The sequence below is a fragment of the Abramis brama genome (genome assembly GCF_963993115.1).
Source record: "Abramis brama genome assembly, chromosome: 10".
Taxonomy (NCBI): domain Eukaryota; kingdom Metazoa; phylum Chordata; class Actinopteri; order Cypriniformes; family Leuciscidae; genus Abramis; species Abramis brama.
The window spans coordinates 40,120,310-40,143,553 of NC_139972.1; the positions used below are offsets into that span (position 1 = coordinate 40,120,310).

Consider the following 23,244-nt stretch of genomic DNA (forward strand, 5'->3'; position numbering starts at 1 on the left):
TGGCGACAGTCTTAATGAGCGAGTCATTGAGTCATTCATTCAAATGATTCATTCAAACGACTCATTCATTCAAGAATGAGACAGTTGTTTATGAAGGAGTCATTGAATCTTTGACTTAACCGATTTGTGAACCATTTTCGCTGTTGAAACAAAAAGAGTCAATATTGTGTCTAAAATGTAAGCGACTTAATTTGAACTGTTTATTGAACTGTTGTATGTAATCAGTGTCACATTTTCAATGGTGATGTGTTCAACACGTGACTGTAGTCGAGCACTGACCCGTGTCTGCCCAGGGCGAGCTGGAGGTGGGCTAGCCGGATCTCCTCCTGGAAGAGGCGAGCGTGTGCAGTCACTGCCGGTCTCTGAGCTCACCGACGGCTGCTGGAGTGACGCTCGCAGCTTCAGAGTGTGTTGATACTCCTGCAGTCGCCGCCGCGCTTCCTCCACGCTCTTCTTGTGAAGCCTGTGGGAAGAGCGCAGGCACAGCGTCACACATCTGCCGCATCACGAGCATCACTGCTGATGTGGAGCCGGTCTGACCTGTTCTGCTGCAGGAGTCTCTGCTGGTACTGATGGAGTCTCTGCGTGTGCAGCTCATCCGCATCAACCTGCACACACACGTATACGGTTAGAAGATGGCTGTGTCTCATGTGACCTTGTTATTTGTAAACGCTGTGACTATACAAATCACAGCATGTAAATAGGAAAATGTTGCCGTTATTTTGTCACTTATTGGGAGCAGTATGCTAGCTGGAGCCATTTACCTCCAGTCTTTGTGCTAAGCTAGGCTAGCGGTGGGTGTGTCGGAGGTGGGTGTGTCAGACAGAGTTAAGGCACAAACGGAGATGAAGAGGGTATGTATGGACTTGTCTAACTCTGGGGAATACGGATAAGCTTAAGTCCCAAAAAGTCGGCGTGTTCCTTTAAAACCATTTAAAAAACCTACTACAGCATAGTTAACGCTATGCATATCATCAGATTTGTAATGCAAATCATTTATAAACCTACGCCAACACAGGAGAACACATCAACGTGTTTCTAAATATGCAAACTGTTCATCTGCATTTCAAAATAAAAGTCTAAACCCTCGCACTGAGTTTGCATGTTCTGATGTGCACATGTTCTTGTTCAAGAAATTACAATGGCTGTAGCATTTCTAAAATTTTAAAGAAGTGGGCAAATATTAAAGATTAGGTGAACATTAAATATCACTTGGCCAATATTAAACCAGGATTCGGTCTGCTGTAAAGTGTAACATCAGGCTGTTGGTGCCTCTGCAGGTTTTTGCTATAATACATAGCCTACTGTACATAAGCTGATTGTCTAGATTATATTACCGTATGCATTTTAACAGTGTTTTTCTATAATGAAAGAATGGTTTCAAATAAAGTGTCAAAATCAAGTAACACGATTACTTGATTTTGACACTTTATTTGAAACCATTATTATTGCCTCATTATCATTTATATATGTATTTGTCATTTTAAAGGCTTTTGTTTGCTTTGATATTTTTTGGTAATAAAAACAGATCTGATTATTCAAATTAATTGGTAAAATAATCTACAGATTACTCGATTACCAAAGTAATCGTTAATGACATGCCTAGTTCCCGCTCGATCCAAATGATTCAGTGTGAGGAAAAACTGTATGAATGATTCAGACTGGATCACAAATTGAAAACACGCCCAACGGAAACACGTCAATTTCGCAAAAACTCCCATATAGCACAAAAATGTTTTTATGCTCGAATGAGGAGGTTTTTCAGGCAGTTCGAAAAAGGAATATTTCGCAAAACTACAATGGAAAGAGTTTTCGCATCTACAGGTCACCTGACATGCTTAACAGTCGATCATTCTTTAAAGATGACGCGGTGTGTTTGGACAGAAGTCAAGACAGTTCTTCATTAAACTCAAAGACAAAAGAATTACGGGAATACTGGATTCTAAACAAAGAAATGCCACAATCTATCAAGAGGGAGAAACTCCTCATCTGTGCCGCTCAAAAACATAAGTGTCTTTCCTTGCCATTAATGCTTGGATACATGCCTGCGTCTCCTGGAATGACTGATCCAGAGAGAAAAATAAATATAAAAAAAAACATTTTAGTCACATTACATCGGTTAATGGAAACACTGTCATTTCGCAATAGTTTTCAATAGTTTTGCGCAAATCTGTAATGGACACGCAGCTAATATACACATTTTTATGGAAAGTTACAACAGAATTTTCCCATTTCTGGGGAATTTCATTAAAAAAAAAATTGTGTTCAAATGCCGAGTTATGGTGTTATGGCGTTTCCGGCCCACACTCGTTGAGGAGGTGTGTGAACAGACGCACCTCTGGAGGCGCTGCGCTCTGCTGGAGCCCAGGACGACTCTGAGCTTCATCATCCTGCAGCGTGTGGCTCCTCTGAGTCTCTCTCAGGCGCTGCTCCAGCTCACGCCGCTTCTGCTCCAGCTCCTCCAGCACAGCCAGCTGCTCCTGCTGTCGGCTCAACAGCGCCGCCTCCTGGACACACACAACAACACCTTACAGGTCTACTGAAACCACTACCAGCCGTGGTGAAAAAGGCCTCTGAGCACCTCAGTGTTACATTTATTCTGAAGATAGAACTTTTAATAGTTGACTAGATGCTTTGGAGTCTTCATTTAATGCCCATATTATGCCATTTTATGCCATTTTTTGGACTCATCCTTCTGAAGTTAGAACTAGCCAACGGTGGTGGTACAGCAAAGCTTTTTTTTGATATGTGAATGAATGCCGTTTTTCACGTGAATATTATGACACGAGTGAAACACAAAGCTTTGTATACAAAATAAATAGGTTGGCAATTAAATGTTACAGCGCAACCATTGAAACATTTGGATTTGTGCACAAAATGGGAAACATTAGCCCATTCATTTAAGTTAATTGTTGACTTTGTATTCTGACTTTCCACAAATTTAACAATATTCCATTAGTTATTCCACTGGACATGGAATCTTTTCTCTTTCCCAAATCTTCACTCACATATAAGCCATTTTCGAAAGGGGATTATAAACCTTTCGTTCACTTTTAACTGCAATATTCACATCCTTTATTGCGGTAACATTTTTAAATCCTAATAATCTCACATCCCTCAAAGTGCAGAGGACTCATTTATATTTGTGGGAAAATATAATTATAATATAATATTTAACTTAACCATGTTTTACTGATGTTTATTTCAATGTTTAACAGGCTGTAGTTCGCAGGCAGTCAATGAAGGCTGCATTGTTACTGAGGACTCATTTGAGCAGTTCAGAATCTATTTTTTCTTTTACTACTACTGTAACTATTTGTCGTGCACTTTGATCGTTGAAACTTTGCATACCTTTCACATTCACAAACAGCTCTATTACACACTACAAGAAAGGGAATTTTTGAAAAACCATAACAGTGGCACTTTAACAGAATGACGTCTGAGCTCAGTTCAAGTGTAGAGACCCTCATGAAGCATGTGTGTTCACAAGCATTCAGGTAACGGTAGTTTCACATCACAGCTCAGTGTTTCCCCTTGGTTTACAGGTTTGGGGGGGGGGGGGGGGGGGGGGGGTTGGTTGGTGAAAATTGACACAGACACTATCTATCTATCTATCTATCTGTCACATTAATTGGTTGTCTGGGAGGGTAATGCTTTGTAAAAGTTAACATAAAACACAAATGTTTAAAAAAAAATTAACATAAGATATCTCTTTAAAAAAATAAAATAAACATATTTAAATCTTTTTAAAATTGACTTTTGCAAATAACCTTTGTTAAATTTATAGAAGTATTTGTTAATATTAATGGACCAGAGCTTAAATAGTTTTATTTTTTAACTAACAACTAAAAAAAACAAATTTTAAATGGGCTTTTTTTGTGAGAAGTTTTTATTTCTATGATGCATTTATTGGAGAGAATAATCCTGTCAGACGCAGCACTGCTGTGAACGCGCGTTCACGTTTAAACACAATTTAAACAATGTACTATTCAATGCATTACTTCTATATAATTAGGCTATATATTAAGTTGCTCAAGCAAGTGGTAAAATATTTAACCATGTATTTATATTAAAATCTTTTGCATTTCAATTTTAATACAATAAATCTTGCATGTCACAGAGAACTTGTTTTTCCACCTCCACGAATGTCATTATGTCGCCTTGTTAAGGTAAATTGTAGTTTTCCTTGCTTTACCCCGTTTTTAAAATGAAAAAAGTAGTATTTAATTAAATAAATTTATGGTATAAATACATACATTTTATTTAATTAATCGCACTTATGGTGAAATGACTACATTTTCAGGTCAATCTGTGTTCATTTTGACCACGAAACATGCGCTGTCACTTTAATTCAGCGTTTGCAGCACAGCAAAAATCATAGACAGTATATAAACGGCAAAAGTAGACTCGGTGCGGAAACGATCGCTGCACTGCTGTATACGCACCGCAACTGGAACGGATCGATCATCGACGGACTGCATCCGCGTGCAGTGTGAAAGCTCTGTAAACATGGGTACGGAAAACAATACTCACCGCATACACACTGCAAACGAAATATGTGTGAAACGGGCATTAGACTTGGAGCAGGAGAGCTACTCCGGCTGCTACTCGCAGTAGAGCGAGTGTTGCCATCTTCAGTTCAGCGACATATTTCCCGCCGCGCGCTCTCTGTCCGCTAGTGCTCATCTGTATTTGACGCAAGTGTTTGTTTGTGTGTGAGTGTGCGCGCTTGCGCACTCATTGGAATAATTGTAAACGCGCAAACACAGACAGAAAAGACATGCCATCGTGGAAATAAGATAAATAACATATTACTTAAGGGCTATTTAGTTTTTGTAATAAAAAAAAAAAACTTTAATCTGGCGCTATAAAGAAAATCAAATCAAATTTACTTGACCTTCAAGGGGGGCGGGGGGAGCCGTTAGGAGGGCGGGGCGCCCCCCTTATATAATGGTAGGGGAAACACTGCAGCTCAGCCGCTTGAACGACGCCTGAAGGATTTCCAGAATACATTCATCCCAGAATGACCTTAAGTTATATTTTCCTACATAAGCCCATCATGCATCTAACCATCCCAGAGCACATGTCATGCAGCATTAAGAGCTAGGAAGACCACCATAACTGGCATCTCCGCAGAGACTGGATGTTTACATAAACAACTTTTGTTTTAGTCGGACTGAATTCATTTTGATTGATGAATCTGAATGTATTGTAGTTTACATGAACACTAAACATCGTGATGTGATACATGATCGGGCTGATGTGCGCGTTTATAAGTCAAAAGATTCAAATCGGAATAGATTTGACATGCACACACTGCACAAATATACAGTTTCACACTGCTGTCGCTTAACTATTCTCCTACATTGGTTCTTCATTTGTTTTAAACAGCAGACTTAATATTTATCCAATTCTGGTGATAATTTGGAGACTATGAGCATATGAACCGTTGTGCCGTGCGGTTTGTAAGCCCAAAACCAGTCGTCTGTGGATGAGAGTCTGAAAGAACAAGGACTGGTGGGCCGTTGTCCTGCTCCACGTCACAGATGTTGAGTGAAAGGGGAATTACAGAATGACAGGACACTCATTTATGACTCTTTATTCATCAGGAGAACAGCTCGTTCAGCGCCTCATACGTCGTCCTTTCAGTTCCGGTTCTCAATCGATCAAGTGTTTACATGTTCTCTCGATAAACCACCCCTTTCAATCCGATCGAAATTATTTGTAATAGAGCTGACAGTTTGAGTTTGTAAAGGGTTATGTTATAGCCCTACTTGTTTTTAATGTTTTTATGAAATATCTGTAGTGACTGCATGATCATATCATCGTATTTTTTACCACCATGCGAGCCACAAATTAAAGTTTGGCGAGTCGCGCAATGAGTAACACTGCTCTATAGTGTACGGGAGCCGCATCATGTGCACCAAACGCCCCATGTAAAGCACACAGAGACTGATGAGTGAACTCACGTGGGCTGCTCTCCTCTGGCTCTCGGCGGACGCCGGCTCCGGCTGGTCTCGCTCCTCGGGCGGCAGCAGCGTTCCTGCCACCACAGCTTCATCGCTCACGTCAGGCCCTGAGCAGCGACACCACAGGACTAATCAGCAGCAGACAAGCCAGTGTGACACTGAATACTATTAATCAGGGGTGTAGCGATACACATATTCGTATTGAACTGTTTGGTATGAGGCTTTCGGTTCGGTACGCATTACAAACCGAACGATTCGTTAGGCCATTTTTCCCGCCGGTGCGATCACAACGTTACCCAACATCAAATGGCAAATGTAATGAAAGTGGAACGAAACTGCGCTACTCATTATTTTGTGCTTCACGGACCGTTTATCAGTTTGGACCATCAATGTCACCATGGATTTAATGTAGTAACACTAACTGTAACCATGGAAGTGTGGCAGGAATAGTAAAATGCTAAAATATTATCATATTTAAATTATTTTTTAATGTGATGACCAAAACATTATTTGTTCATCCTTCAAAGATCACCACCATTTATAAAATTAAAAGTTTCAAGATGTAGGAAAACTCAAATATTATTTTAAAATAACTTATTTAACACTTATTTTTAGAAAAAATAAATAAATAAAAGGAAATTTCTCCGGCATTTCTTTTTGCTGTATCAAAACGTGTCGAAATTTCTGTACCGAAACGTGAATTTTGTGAACCGTTACACCCCTACTATTAATATACTGAAAAATTAATGAAATGCTTAAATGTACACGTAAATGATCAGTTCAAGCACAGATGAAGGAAATGTGTCAGAGTGGTGTGTGGATTGGAGAAATCCATGTGTCCTTTACCTGGGTTACGCATTTCACTGAAATGAGTCAGCTAACAAGCAGAACAACATAATACGCACCGTTGGCAAGAAAGTTTCATTCAGAATGCTTTAAACCAGTAAGCACTTAAACAGTGGTATCATTCCTCTAATAACCAGTATTATTGTATAATGTGAAAGTCCATCCATTCGTTATGTTGTATAACGTGAAGGTGAATCCTTAAACGTTGAGCAAGAGACTAACAATGCTAAGCTTTACCGTCGTCAGTGTGCGCTGGGCTGGGCGTCTGCTCTTCTAAACTGCCCTCGGGTGCTTTTTCCTGGCTGCTCAAAGATCCCGTTTCAACACTCACGACTTCCACATCAGCGTCTCCCTCGTGTGACGTCAGTGTTGCAGCAGCGGCCCGCTGGCGGTCTCTTTGGCTCCTGATGCGGTCCAGCAGTCTCCTCAGAGCCCGTCTACCAGGATCTGCCAAACACAAGAGAATATCATCATCATCGCCATCCCATCACTGCAGATCTGGCACGCTGCTCTCTGATTGGCTGCCCACCGGGTGTTTCAGTCACTGGGGTATTAGGCTCCTCCCCTTCAGGTGCACATTCAGGGTCAAGGGTCACGTCCAGCTCCTCGTCATGACTAGCAGCAGACAGAGGAGGAAGAGGTTCGGGTATCAGCTGCAGCACCACATCACCTTTGACCTCTGGAGAAGATCAAATGATAGAAAGCAGTCAATATGCAGAAGAGGTCTTAATATGCATTAGTGTAGTAAGAAGAAGTGGATAGTTTCTGAATGGCAGTTTGCTGTTTTGTCTGTTGAAGTGCGTTTTCTCAGGTTGCTGATGCACTATGAAGGACTAAAAATGACAGAACGAAAAATAAATAAATATAGAAATATAGAAATAAATAAATAAATAAATAAATAAATAAATAAATAAATAAATAAATAAATAAATAAATAAATAAATAAATGCAGAAATAGTGAAAATAAATACATTTGGTAATATAAATGGCTATTTCTGTATTTTTACATGTATTTATTTATTTATGCATTTCTATATGTATTTATGTATTTACATTTATTTCTACATTTATTTATTTATATATTTATATATGCATTTATTTCTACATTTATTTATTTCTACATTTATATATGCATTCATTTCTACATTTATTTATTTCTACATTTATTTATTTATGTATTTCCACATTTCTACATTTATTTATTTCTGTTTTTCCACATTTCTACATTTATTTATTTCTGTTTTTCCACATTTCTACATTTATTTATTTCTGTATTTCCACATTTCTACATTTATTTTTCCCTGCGCATGTATGCTAATTGACCTATGGCTAAGCCACGCCCCCTCCACTCACTCAGACAAACAGTCAACATTCGGTAACAGGCGCTGTGGCAGCTGTCACAGTAGGAGACATTTCACAGGAGGCAATTGATGATTTTTTGGAGACAGAAAGATTATATATCATCTCGATGTCACCAAAAGGGCCTTAAATATGCATTGGAGGGTTATATTAATAATTTTATTGTTGAGAAGGTCGATAAGCTTCAGCTCCAGACAAAGATTAACAGTTCACAGTGTAAACGTTATAGTTGGGTGCTATTTCGCTTCAAACGCTCGCTTTATACGCGCGTCCTATTCGCTTTGGATTCAAAATGTTCAAGCATCGAACTAGACGCGGATACGCGCAAATTTGACGCTCTATTCGCGTTTGGTGTGAGCGCAGAATAATGAACAGGCTGCGATGTCAAGATTGGAATGTGTGTGTGTGTGTGTGTGTGTGTGTGTGTGTGTGTGTGTGTGTGTGTGTGTGTGTGTGTGTGTGTGTGTGTGTGTGTGTGTGTGTGAGTGGCGTAGGCGCGATCGAACAGTGGAAACATAAAAACATAGGCCTACTCCATTTTGTTCATACAGGACATCATTAAAACTGCAAAGTGTTTAGCCTACTTATTTTTGTGTAAAACACAACATTGTGCTTTTGTCAAACTGTAACCTACAACTGTCACCCAACCAAAATCACACACATGCTGTTTAAAAGCCAAAATGACAAGAAAAAAACATAAAAACGAATGAAAACTGATAACCGCAATGCATTCAATGGACGTGGTGGAAGCAGAGAATGTCCGTGTACAGAAAATACAGAAATAGCCATTTATATTACCAAAATGTATTTATTTTCACTATTATTTCTGAATTTATTTATTTATTTCTACTTTTATTTATTTATTTTTCCTTCTGTCATTTTTAGTCCTTCATAATGCACGAGCAGAATTGTAACCTAATTTTCCTTGCATGCACATTAAGGAAATTCGATTTTATTTAAGAATATTTGTTTCAAAAGTTAACGCACTTTAAAACGTGAATGTCATTTCATTTCAATAAAAGATACGATGCTTGATTTGGTTTATATTTGCTTAAAGCGCTCGCTTGCAGGCAGAGGAGACAATACAGTACTTTTTCCCTCTAACATCAAGTATTGCCTTAAGAACTTGAATATAATTTGAATTTTGCTAATATTAAAGAAAGAAATTTTAATTAATTTTTTCGGCCATTTTGACAGCCCTAGTCACATCATCACAGGGGCAGTCATGGCCTAATGGTTACAGGAAATGACTGAGGTTCCCTTGAGCAAGGCACCTAACCCCCAATCGCTCCCTGGGCGCCACACAGGCTGCCCGCTGCTCCGGGTGTGTGTATCCACGTTTGCAGTGTGTGCGTGTTCACTACTTGCTACTCTGCTCCTAATGTGTGCGCACTAACTGGATGGGTTAAATGCAGAGGTCAAATTCCAAGTATGGGTTACTTATACTTGGCCATCACGCGTCACTTTCACAGCAACAACACACAGGGTTTGAGTGATGATCGTTCATGTCTGGAGCACAAACACCAGTGAATCAGTACAATCCTTTAACTAGACCTCATCTGCCGCTGAAAAATCTGTATTTTGGCAGTGAAGTGCCAGCACATACTGCGCTCCTGCGTGTACACGTCCTGAAAGGCGATCTCCAGCTCCCGCTGCTGCTCGTCCCGGAGCTCCTCCTGTCTGTAGAGAGGCTGGAAGATCTGCGGCGGCACACTGTGGACCGCCTGTCTGCGGCGCAGCAGATCAGCCGTCTGCAGTCGCTCCAGCTCGGAGAGCAGCCGCGCACGATCCTGCACACACACACACACACAGAGAGGTGTAGCACATTTCATACACTATGGCCATTCAAAGTGCTTTAGACACATCTAAGTTCATCTAAGACACATATCTGGCAAAACACCGGTGTATCATTTTTCACAACTCCCAGGTTTTTTCTGCAATTTCCAGCTTGGCTGATGGCAGCCATTTTGGATATAGAAGGCTCACTAAATGTCCCCACATTTTTGTGAGGGGCACCCCGGCTAATCTTTTTCTTTAACCTTACAGATGACAAAATCCAGTGAGAAACAAACCTTCGCTCTCCACGGTCATGGAACTGCTATAGATGACCCAACTAATTACATTGTGTCTGTGGTGTCCTTTCAGGCGCGCACTCTCACACACACACACACACACTCGGCCGTGAGGTGTAGCGGCTCTACCTGTGTGTGCTGCTCTCTCCGGAGCGCGTGTGTCCCCCTGAGACGAGCCTTCTCCAGCTGCTCCTGCCGCTCACGAGCTCCCTCTCGCCGCAGATCCTCCACCCGCTGGAGCTCCAGCGCCGCCGCCTGTCGAGCGCTCGGCTGAGCAGAAAACACCACAGCGTCCGCCAGTCACGCAAGAGTGCGCGATATATACACCGCATATCCATATCGGCCGATAAAGGCTCATTTTTGATGTTATCGATCCAATAAGAAAATTAGGCCGATATATCAAAGCCGATAGATAATAGATATTCAGATATAAAAGTATAGAATTCATTTGAGAGAAATGATATACGACCCCGTCAAATCACAGAGATGCCGATATGGTCGGTCATTTACGGGGGAATTTTACTTTACAAATTACAGACATGGCCGAGTCGCACGGGATTAAGATCACAGACAACCTCTGCAATTACTACAAATGACTAGAGGTCACCAGGTAATACTTATCCCGTGCAAATAGGGCTTATGAACTAGCAGAGAGCAAAGGCCTTTGTTAATGTTAGTCAATAAAATATTTGTGTTCATGTTAGTTCACAGTGCATCAACTAATGTTAACAGATACAACTTTGGATTTTAAAAATGTCTTATAAAATGTTGAGCTTAACATTAACTAAGATTAATAAATGCTGTAGAAGTATTGTTCATTAATTGTTGGTTCATGTTAACTAACGCTAACAAAATGAAACCTTATAAAGTGTTACCATTTTTTAATAAGGAAAGTTGGCCATAGGAGTGTCAAATTAATTTTAAAAGTCAAGGAATCTTACACTGGTTCAAACTCGGCTACTGTATTGTACGTGTTTGATTTATGTTGAAGTGTTTGGGACATGGCTTTTGATGGTGAGCCTTTTGTTTATGTATATAGGCTCTCAAAGTATAGCAAAATTTGAATTTAGATTCATCGGCCAATATATCGGTTATCGACAAAATTGTCATATCGGTGCATCCCTACGCTAGAGCCATACGAGAAAAGCCCTACTAGTATTTGTTTTGGCTTGAAGGAATATAGAGAGCATTATGGGCCGTCCACTCTTTCAGCAGTGTTGGTCCCATAGGGATTTCAAAAAAAGTAATTGTTAAAGAGTTAGGGTGTGTTCACACTTGTAGCTCGGTTTGCTTGGTTAATTTGGTTGAAAAAAAAAACATATTTCACTAGATTCTACTGTAGTTTAATTCTTGCATTAAAACATTTTGAATCTATTTGGCTAGAAAACTGTAGCAGTTTGATTGAAAAGATAATTTCTCTGACAGAGAGGGAAAAGTTTAATTTCAGAGCAAATAAATAACCACATTATATTCTGATCAAAGATGATATACGTTTGCTTCCGTGCTTGTACCTGCTGCTCGGTGTGCGTCTCTCTGTCCACAGCGGTGTGAGGCACGTGACTGTGTGTGACCGAGAAGAGCTCTGCTGCTGCTGGCCTGAGTGGCCGTGGCGTGGCCTTCCCGATGCTCTGGGACAGGAAACACATCACAGTAATGACATCATGTGTGCTAACAGCTCTCTAACACCCGAGAGTGACCGGCTCTGTACCTCCACTGGGTTTGGCGGAGGCGGCGGCAGACTGGCCACTCTCACAGCTCGCTTCTTCTCCTCCACCAGAGCTTTCCTCCGAGCCTCAATGAGCCTGTCGACACAATCACATCACATGATCGTGACAAAGCTTTGGCAAGGAAACAACAGTTTTCCATTTGAAGCCACTAGTGGCACAGATCACGTTTTAGGGTGTGTCTTTGTGCACGGACCTGCAGCGCTGCTGCTCCTCCTCGTGTCTGCGGGCGCTGAGCTCTCGGAGCGCTTCCCGGTGTCTCTCGTCCGCTCGCTCCTGCCTCTCCACACTCTTCTCAGCCAACGCCTCCAGATCAGGCTCCTGCACACAGCACATTAAAGGGATCCTTCACCCACAACTGAAGACTCACGTTCATGCTGCAGATTTATGGGGGAACTAACAAACGGAGTGGATGGATATTTACCACCATAGGGTGGTTGTTCACACACTGAGGACACATAATTATTAGGGCTGGGTCAATACACCCATCTCCCGATTCGATACTATCACGATACTTTGGTGCCCAAGTAATTGCGATTTTTTTTGTTTTCAACACTAGACCATCGGGAAAAGCTAAATCATACACTTATACAGACTGTACATAATGTATAAGATGAGTCATATGATGAGTCATAACAATTTATCACATCTTTCTGAGTTTTATTTCAGAAGCATCATACAACACTACCGGTACATTCTCTTGAATAAATGATTCAGTAAATAATATTAACAGTCACGTGTCGCCACCTAGTGGTGAAACAATGTAATCGATAAAAATGCATAATTTTAAGCTCCAAGTTTCTATCAAAAGCTGATTTACTCTATTTTTGATCGCTACTGTAGACATCAGTGTTTACATCTGAACTTTAAACTTTTATCTCAGTACTGCCATGATAACTTAAGCTACTGTATCACAGAAATAATGATACTATGAGGTAGAAAAGAGTAATTAGTGAAGCTGTTTCATGACGACTCTCTCTGGGTCAGCGCCAACGCACATTTGAATGTTGCAATATGATTTTGTCAAAGTTTAATAGACAGACGAAGTGGAAGATGATCGCGTGAGTGTTTGAATCGAGATCAGTCTTTTAAAGATGAATCGTGCATCTCTACGGTCTTTTCTCTCCCAGTATATGAGTAGCGCGAGGGCTTTTCAGTGCTTTCAGTCTCACGTCGCTTCCATGCGTTCACTTGAAAGGGATGTTACGTCACTCAACAATCACAGATAACGACACTGTTGAAACAAGTGTCTTACTTCGGTCAACCTCATCTATAAGCAAGGACAAAAATAAAGCTATTTAATTTGAATTAATATCGATTCTGTAAGAAAAAAAAACACATTTGCGATAGCTAGGTGAATCGATTCCCCCCCCCCAGCCCTAATAATTATGTTCAAAAACAATATAAATGTGAATTTTGCATAAAAGTGAAGCGTAGGCAGCCTGAAAGAGACAGACTGTACAGTCCCGGCAGAAGTACTCAAGGTGCTCCAGCCGCTCACTCACTCACATTCTCCTGCGCGCTGCGGTGTGCGTGTCCGACGGTCCTCAGGCTGTGCTGGTAGAGCGTGGATAAGGCCTGTAGTTTGAGCGTGTGCTGCTGCTGCCACTCGAGCTGCAGTGAGTCCGAGAGCATCTGGAGCTGCTGCTGTCTGCGCTCCTGCACCTGCCGGCGCACCTGCCGCGCGATGTAGCGCTCCTGCTCGCGCACCTGCCCAACACAAACACCCCGTCAGTCAGAGGCCAGAGGAGGCCAACACGCACACATAACCATACTTCCCATAATCTGCAACTCTACACACCGTTTCAGAGCAGCTTTACAGCAGGGGTCGTGATGTCTGTGTTCAGAATATCTTCATGCACTATAGTCACGTTTAGAGCTAGGACATAATATAGTTTACATTAGGGATGGGCATTTTTCAAAAATATTGTATTCGAATATTCGGGTTCAAAAAAAGTCTAATATTCGAATGTTCGTCTATTTAAATGTCGTTTAACGAGAAATACATAAAGTTTTACAAGCTGTTAAGCTGCAACCCCACTTTTGAAAAATCCCCAGAAATGACATAGCCAAACTGAAACAGATACAGTTCATGAACCCTTTGTACTAAAAGCACAAGTATGATCTCAATTGAAAGCTGACACCTGGCAGTTTATTGTAAATGTAGAATTAATTATTGGCATAATGAAAAAAAGTGTTATAATTAGCTTCAAAGTTTTGTAAAGTTATTAGAAATTTATTTTTATGAAATAGCCTCATGAAAATAAAATTGAAGTTGGCACTGTAGCAATCTAGAAATGCACTACTGCTAAAGCCACATGTCTAAACATTTTATATTTAAAATCTGAAGATGGTACGTCTAAAACTCTGTATTTAGTTAAATGTTTTTCAAAATCATGTCATGTGACTTTATTTTGATTAGACGCTAAAATGCTACTGATGTTTAGTCATCATCTAAGCATCCATTCAGTCTTTTGTCTCTAATGTTTTGTGGTGCAAACTGAGACCATTCAGTCTCAGTCTCTCCTGCACACATTCACACCTCTCCAGACTGGTTATGGCTCTAAATATGCATTTCTTTTGTCTGCATTATAGTTACTAACAACTGGCTATTCACAGGCTATTCATAGGTTTCAAACCCTAATTTCTTTAATCAAAGTTCTCAATTTTTTTCTCAAATGCCCTTCTTGAATAAAGAAACATTTCAGTAAGCAATCCTATTTAGAAAAAAAATCATAAAAGAATAACAGTTAGGTGGCAGGTGCACCCAGGGCTAGCTAGCATGTTAGCTTAGCACACCATCAATACACAACAATTTATGAGATTAAAACCATGTTTGTGCTCCAAACTTACTTTATAACTCAAGTCGAGTGTTTTAAATAATCTTCTGTGATCTAATTTGGCTTCAGATAAAAAAAATCAGACAGAAAATATATTATTTGATAGTATTCTGCACGATGATGAAGTCTATATAGATTAGCATTACATTATAAATATAATCTATTATTATGAAAATACCTGGCATGGCTTAAAGAACACAGGCAAATCAGATATCATTGCAATCATGTTTATTGTCTTCAAAACGTCTTTTTCTGCATGTTACAGCGCAATCTCTGTTAGCTGTGTGTGTGTGTGTTCGAGGCTTCCTGGAATGTCACATGATCGGCTCTTCTTCATGTTCCATATATGGACTAATACTGTGCATATAGCGCCCTCAGGCTATTGGTATGAATTGAAAACACAGTAAATCAGAGTACCAAACGCTCATAAAGATTACAGACGCATTTGGGTATAAATTCAATAAATATTATTCCTGTCTATAGAAATATGATGTAAATCTATGAGAATCTATCAATATTTCTCCAAATCTGCACATTTTTTAGCTAAAGCCCTGAGGGACGTTGTTTTGTGTATCGCTGTCATGACGACAGCACAGAGTTTTTTATGAATGGGAGAGGCTGACGCGCATAATTCATATTAAAGGTATCGACTCATTTTTTCATTTCATAACTCCTGACACAAATTAAGACATAACTGTCACTATGAGTTTCTCAGAATACAATAGTGGTCAAATACTGAAACTTGAGTCTTATATCTTTTTAATGATGTATAGTTTGTCAAGGTATAACATTAAATCTGATAGTAATTTTGAATTAAATAAATAAAAAACGCTTCAGTGCGCGGGCGCACTGGCAACGGTTAACAGGTCTAAGTACTGGTTACTATCAGAACAAACCTGCAACCATTAATGACTGTTGTAAATTATCTGTTTTATATACTGATTTAGTAAATTTTACATTCCTGGACATATGTATTGTGATGTTTTATGTGGTGTATATGTAATATTATTTAATATTATAATATTAAATAGTATATGTAATTCGGTGTTTGGATTTCATGCGATTTCTCATTGTGGTGGTGATATTATAACTCAGTTTCATTAATAATTGATTAAAATAATTCCATTTTGTAATATAATTTTCATCTAAGTAATTCCAAACTTCGCGAGGCAGACGACGACATTATGTGATCGAATACAATCAACACGCTCCACAGCGCCACCCAGTGCATTTAATTATAACTGAAAAATAAAATAAAATTTGAATAGTATTTTATTTTTCGAATGATAGTTACAGATCAAATATAAGAATTTTAATTTTCGTGCACATCCCTAGTTTACATTATGCAACGATAGAGCTGGGTGATAAAACGATAACTATCGTGATCAATTTTCCTCGTTAAAACGATAACAAGAGTTGATAAAATGTTCAATATAATGTTTATGCGCCAAAAGCGGAATGAAACAACTAGTTTATAGGCAGATGAGACAGCGCTGACAAACGGGAGAAACACAGCGCAATGATACAGTCTGGAGGCTTTGCAATCTACAAATCACCATCATTTACCACAGATTCACTGTAGTAACACTAAATACGCCATGGTATTGTGGCAGAAATGTCAGATATTAATTTAGAATTGTATTATATTATTAATGTAGACATGTATTAAAGGAGTAATAGAATATGAATGACAGTATTTTTTGTGATTAAGTTATAGAGTTTGTGCATTTATACTAAGTGTATTTAGGCTACCGTTTTTCATACCAATACCATAGAAACCAGTTACATTTTACCATGTATTGAGGTGCTATGTGTGGTTTACACTGTGGTTATCATGATCTAAATCTATGCTACTATGGAAGACCAATGGTTCATTTTGTCAAATCAGAATATTCACATTTTACCATAAAAAAAAATGAGGTTGTTACAATTTAAGTGTTTGTCATGTTCTGACAATATAGAGTCATGGTTTAACAGTGTGGTTTCTACAAACTTCTCTTAGGAGCAAAAATGTGCCTTGAAAGAAATAAAGATTTGACATTTATCATGATAATTATCGATATCGACTGATGGGATTTTTTTTGGCCACATCTCTTTTTTGGAAACAATCATGCAGCCAAGATTAGCTATTTAGCTTGACATGAGTGCGCTTTATGCATGCGGATACAATTGGACATACTTTTATGAGTTGTAGGTTGTGTTATTTATTCATTATCTGGTGATAGTGAAGAATGTGAAACCTGTCAGGGGTTGTTAATTTATGACAATGTGGTCACTCATCTCTGACTGATAGATGAAGACTTCCTGAACTAACACTGAAACGAGAATTTTATGTAAACCTGCTTTGAAACTATAGCTTATGTATTGTGAAAAACAATTTAAAAAATTGTACTTGAAATGTAGGGAACGATCCTATTATTGCTATTAGGTGATGATCACCATATATAAAACAGGGTTAAAGTTTCGATAGTATCGCTCACCCATAAACAGATTGCCTGAGGAGCTCATTGAAAGCTGCTGATGGCTTAATGTGCATACATAATTTTTTATTATATTTGCTAGGATGTTCAAATTGGGGTCTGGGGAAACGACTAGAGAAAAACTGTGGGGGAAAAAAGAAAGGCAGATTTCATATATATATCAGTAAGATTTTTTATGTTTTTAAAAGACGTCTCTTCTGCTCACCAAGGCTGCATTTATTTGATTACAAATACAAACAAAAACAGTAATATTGTGAAATATTATTCCAATTTATAACAGCTGTTTTCTATGTGAATATACAGTAAAGTGTGATTTATTCCTGTGATCAAAGCTGAATTTACAGCATCATTACTCCAGTCTTCAGTGTCACATGATCCTTCAGAAATCACTCTAATATGATGATCTGATGATCAAGAAACATTTATGATTATTATCAATGTTGAAAACAGGTTTTTACATTTTTATTTCATGATGCTGTGATGAATAGAAAGTTCAAAAGAACAGCATTTATCTGAAATCTAAAGCTTTTGTAACATTAAACACTACCCTTCAAAAGTTTGGGGTCAGTAAGAATTTAAATTTTATTTTTGGGGGAAAGAAATCAAATAAATCAATACTTCTATTCATCAAGGATGAGTTAAACTGATCAAAAGTTACAGTAAAGACATTTATAATGTTAGAAAATATTACATTTTAAATAAATGCTGTTCTTTTGAACTTTCAATTCATCAAAGAATTTTGAAAAAAAAATTGTACACAACTGTTTTTAACATTGAAAATAATAATGAATGTTTCTTGAGCATCAAATCCTCATATTAGAGTGATTTCTGATGGATCATGTGACACTGAAGACTGGAGTAATGATGCTGGAAATTCAGCTTTGATTACAGTTCAAAATTTATTAAAATAGAAAACAGTCATTTTAAATTGTCATAATATTTCACAATATGACTTTTTTTATATATAGTTTATCAAATAAATGCAGCCTTGGTGAGCAGAAGATACTTTTAAAAACATTAAAAAATCTTACTGACTCCAAACTTTTGAATGGTAGTGTATGTATGTATGTGTGTATGAATTTCCATTTTTAAGTGAACTAAGGCCCTAAAAGCGGCCAGGGCTGAGCACCTCCGCAAACTAATAGAAAACAACCAAAACAATCCTAGGTTTTTATTTAACACCGTGGCTAGACTAACAAATAAACAGACGTCACCCGAACAAAATATCCCGTTACAGTTTAGTAATAATGATTTCGTGAACTTCTTCACTGAGAAAATAGAAAACATCAGAACCACAATTGTAAACGTTCAATCCTCAATCGCGCCTTATAATTCAGCCTCAATTATCACCCCTCAAGAACAATTACAGTGCTTTACAACTATAGAACAAAAAGAGTTAAATAAACTTATCACTTCATCTAAAACAACAACATGTTTATTAGATCCTATACCAACTAAACTACTGAAAGAAGTGTTACCTGTAGTGGAAGAGCCTCTCCTCAATATTATTAACTCATCTTTATCTTTAGGTCATGTTCCAAGAACATTTAAACTGGCAGTGATAAAACCTCATTAAGAAACCACAATTAGACCCGCATAATCTAGCAAATTATAGACCCATTTCAAATCTACCTTTTATGTCTAAAATACTAGAAAAAGTTGTGTCCGCTCAACTGGGCTCTTTCTTGCAAGAAAATGACATCTATGAAAAGTTTCAGTCAGGATTCAGGCCGCATCACAGCACTGAAACTGCGCTCGTTAAAATCACAAATGATTTACTCTTAGCTTCTGACCAAGGCTGCATCTCAATACTAGTTTTACTCGATCTTAGCGCTGCGTTCGATACTATAGATCACACAATACTCTTAGATCGACTACAAAATTATACTGGTGTTCAAGGACAAGCATTAAGCTGGTTTAGATCATACTTATCTGACCGCTACCATTTTGTCTATTTAAATGGAGAAAAATCGATCATAATTCCAGTAAACTATGGAGTGCCGCAGGGATCTGTGTTAGGCCCTCTGTTATTCTCAATATATATGCTGCCACTTGGAAATATTATAAGGAAACATGGAATTAGTTTCCATTGTTATGCTGATGACACTCAAATCTATATTTCATCACGGCCGGATGAAAACGCTAAATTATCCAATTTGACAGAGTGTGTTAAAGATATAAAAGATTGGATGACGCGTAATTTTCTTTTATTAAATCCAGACAAGACAGAGGTAATACTTATCGGTTCAAAAAACCGCCCACAGAACCTCTCACAATACAACTTTGACATCGTAGGATGTCCTGTTACTTTATCCTCTACAGTAAAAGACCTGGGTGTTATACTCGATTGTAACCTGTCTTTTGAAAATCATGTTTCATATGTTACAAGAACAGCCTTTTTCCACCTTAGAAACATTGCTAAGCTACGTAATATGCTATCAGTTTCTGATGCAGAAAAGTTAGTTCATGCATTCATGACCTCGAGACTAGATTACTGTAATGCTTTATTAGCCGGTTGTCCTGCATCCTCAATAAACAAGCTACAGTTAGTCCAAAATGCAGCCGCTAGAGTTCTTACTAGATCAAGAAAATATGATCATATAACACCGATTTTATCATCACTACATTGGTTACCTAGAAAGTTCCGTATTAATTATAAGTTATTGCTACTGACTTATAAAGCCCTAAACGGCTTAGCTCCAGTCTATTTAACGGATCTTCTATCGCCCTATAATCCATCGTGCGCTTTAAGATCAATAAATTCGAGGCTTTTGGTCATACCTAGGATATCCAGATCCACCAAAGGAGGGAGAGCATTTTCACATTTGGCTCCGAAACTCTGGAATAGTCTTCCTGATACTGTTCGTTGCTTGGACTCACTCTCCCAGTTTAAAACTAGATTAAAGACGCATCTTTTCGGCCAGGCATTCATATAATATTGTTAATCTAGTATTTATACAATCCGGCCTCTAGTTCATAAATGCCAGAGGAGAACTGGCCCCCGACTGAGCCTGGGTTCTCCCAAGGTTTTTTTTTTCTCCATTAGGTCACCTGATGGAGTTTTAGGACACCATTAGGTCACCCGATGGAGTTTTAGGACACCATTAGGTCACTTGATGGAGTTTTTTCGGTTCCTTGCCACTGTTGCCTTTGGCTTGCTCAGTTGGGGATATTTTGGGGATATTTAATTTTATTCTATCAATCAATAAATTCCACTAGAAACAAACCTTGTTGTATTCTTTTATTTTAATTTAATACTGTGAAGCTGCTTTGATACAATCTGTATTGTGAAAAGCGCTATACAAATATACTTGATTTGATTTGATATTACTTTAAAATAAGTGCAAATAAGTGATACACAGTAGGCCTAAGTTACATTAAGTAGGGGGGAACATTATTGGACTAAAATACATTTCTAAATTACATTTTACACACATTTCTTCCACAGTGTGTTCAAGCCAAAGCCAACTGGGTCCAACACTCGATATAAAGCGATAGGACTGGTTGTGTTTATAGTGGACTTTAAACGACTCTGACCTGTTGCGCTAGGACTGGTTGTGTGTGTCAGAGTTGTGTTTATAGTTTATATATATCTATATATCTATGTAAATGCCAGACCTGCTGCAGGCGCAGTTTCCTCCGGCTCTCCAGCTCCTCGCGCACCAGCTGCGCCTCCTCATTCGGACTGAGTCGCAAAACACTCGCTTTCCTCCTCATTTCTCTCAGATCATCAGCTCCTGTCACACACACACACAGGCTTTCTGACAAATATTATCATAGTTCACTGAAGGAAGGCTTTCACTCGCCGCGGACAACAGGAGCTCATGCTAACGAGAGACTTTTGTTTGATCGCCTCCATGTCAACACAACCAACGGCTGCTTCTAGCCTGCTGCGTCACTTCCGCTATTTAAACCTCCCGCGGGACGGCTTGGGGATGATGCAGTGCTAGTTTTTTTTTCTTTTTTTTTCTTTTCTTTTTTTAATAAACAAAAAATAACAGAACGATTTTGTGTGTGTGCGCTTAAGCTCTGATATACGGAAGCGTATTGCATTCACTTGAGGAAAAATAATCTACTCTGTTTTTCTGAATTAACTATCTCAGAATTACCAGATAATTTTTCATGAAAACAAGTTTTTGCTCTGTTTTTCTGAATTAATGAGTTAATTATCTCAGAATTACGAGATAATTTTTCATGAATAAAAAGTTTTTGCTCTGTTTTTCTGAATTAATGACTTGATGAGATATATACACTATATGAGATATGAGATAATTAAGTCATTAATTCAGAAAAACAGAGCAAATATTTTTTTATGAAAAATTATCTCATAATTTTGAGATAATTAAGTCATTAATTCAGAAAAACAGAGCAAAAACTTTTTATTCATGAAAAATTATCTCGTAATTCTGAGATAATTAAGTCATTAATTCAGAAAAACAGAGCAAAAACTTTTTATTCATGAAAAATTATCTCGTAATTCTGAGATAATTAACTCGTTAATTCAGAAAAACAGAGTAGATTATTTTTCCTCAAGTGAATGCAATACGCTTCCGTACTGATACATATTCAAACAGATAAAAAAAACAAAGACTTGGCAACATAAACTCGACCATAAACCATTAACCAAAACTCAAACAGCAGTTACAACAAGCTACACAGGAGACAATGGAAACATTAAGGCTACACAGAGAGAGGAACAATGACTGTGAGAAATTACAAAATAAAAGACATGAAACTCAAAAAGTGCAAAACGTCCAACAGTCTCATTGGCTGAAATTAATCACATGCAGTCACTCAAATAAATACTGCAGGAATTATTAATAAAAATGTACATCAATTAATAATACAAACTAATGAACTTTATTATATTGTTTGAGATAAGATAAAGGCTAACTTTAGTAAATCAATTCTTATAAGCACTAGCCTGCATCAGCCAAACACTCGCCAAGCATCAATCGCATGCAAAAAGGCGATCAAATTTCAAATGAGAATAATTTATAAATCTGTTGTCAACAGGGAAGCCTTAAAGTCCCTTGTAGTCAATCATTTTATGAAATAGGTAAAGTGTCAGATGATCTAACAGACTCTCTTAGAAGCATAACAACTCCTTTAGGAACAGCGCCCATTACAATGGAAAATTCCTTGGGTTGGGAGTTACTGGGAAATTGAATTTACATAAAAATTCTTCATCATTTAAAATAAAACCTTCTGAATTAAGTAACTGGGAAATGGTCAAAACATTTTTCTCAAACCAATTACTAAAAAACAAAGACTTCTTCTTATATACAATATTTTGATTGTTCCAAAATGAAGTACCAGCGAGGGAAAAAGTTGTGTTTAAAGATTAATGACCATGCAAGTAATGCTTGCTTATGGAACTTAGATAAGTTGTAAGGGACTCTAGCAATATCATAATTGCAGACCAATAGGAAAGGGAGACCACCTAATTTGGAAAAGAAGTGATTAGGGATAAAGTTCCAAATTTAATTTGGATTACATAAAAACTGTCTAATCCAGTTAATTTTGAAAGTGTTGTTCAGAGATGAGAAATCAAGAAAATTGTATCTGCCATACTCATATTTATTAATTATTACAGACTTCTTAACATAATGTAATTTATCTATAACAACCTCCTTTAATTGTTTTTGTAAAGATCTTAAAATATTCCATGACCAATAAGTGTATAAAACATCTCTTATATTGAAAAACATAATTTGTAGAATTTAATGTTTTACTCTGTACTATGTAAGAATTGTTATATGTTTTCCCCAATATCTGTTTGACTTATGTTTTGATGTTAATTGTCATTGTAAGGTTATATGAAAGTTGAAAAAAATAAAAAGAACATGTGGGATTTATCAACAATGATCACTTACTGGTGTGCGTAAGTACAGGTTTTTTTGTAGTTTGGCACATTCTAAATTTCACTCGTAGGACAAAAATATATAGAATAT

General features: G+C 37.9%; 1 protein-coding gene across 3 annotated transcripts in view; it reads right to left on the bottom strand.

Moving 5' to 3' along the window:
• The window catches only part of cep295 (centrosomal protein 295), a 45,112-nt gene extending 23,938 nt beyond the window's left edge, over positions 1-21,174 (bottom strand). For all 3 annotated transcript variants that reach the window (XM_084127607.1, XM_084127606.1, XM_084127605.1), the window contains exons 1-13: positions 20,909-21,174; positions 13,480-13,680; positions 12,167-12,291; positions 11,955-12,048; positions 11,758-11,874; positions 10,376-10,516; positions 9,781-9,964; positions 7,345-7,494; positions 7,053-7,262; positions 5,970-6,076; positions 2,337-2,507; positions 541-608; positions 280-463 (exon numbers count right to left, since the gene is read on the bottom strand). In XM_084127607.1, the coding sequence (XP_083983733.1) occupies positions 280-463; positions 541-608; positions 2,337-2,507; positions 5,970-6,076; positions 7,053-7,262; positions 7,345-7,494; positions 9,781-9,964; positions 10,376-10,516; positions 11,758-11,874; positions 11,955-12,048; positions 12,167-12,291; positions 13,480-13,680; positions 20,909-21,007 (1,851 nt within the window). In that variant the 5' untranslated portion in view covers positions 21,008-21,174. The remainder of the gene's footprint in view (positions 1-279; positions 464-540; positions 609-2,336; positions 2,508-5,969; positions 6,077-7,052; positions 7,263-7,344; positions 7,495-9,780; positions 9,965-10,375; positions 10,517-11,757; positions 11,875-11,954; positions 12,049-12,166; positions 12,292-13,479; positions 13,681-20,908) is intronic.
• Positions 21,175-23,244: the final 2,070 nt, after the last annotated feature.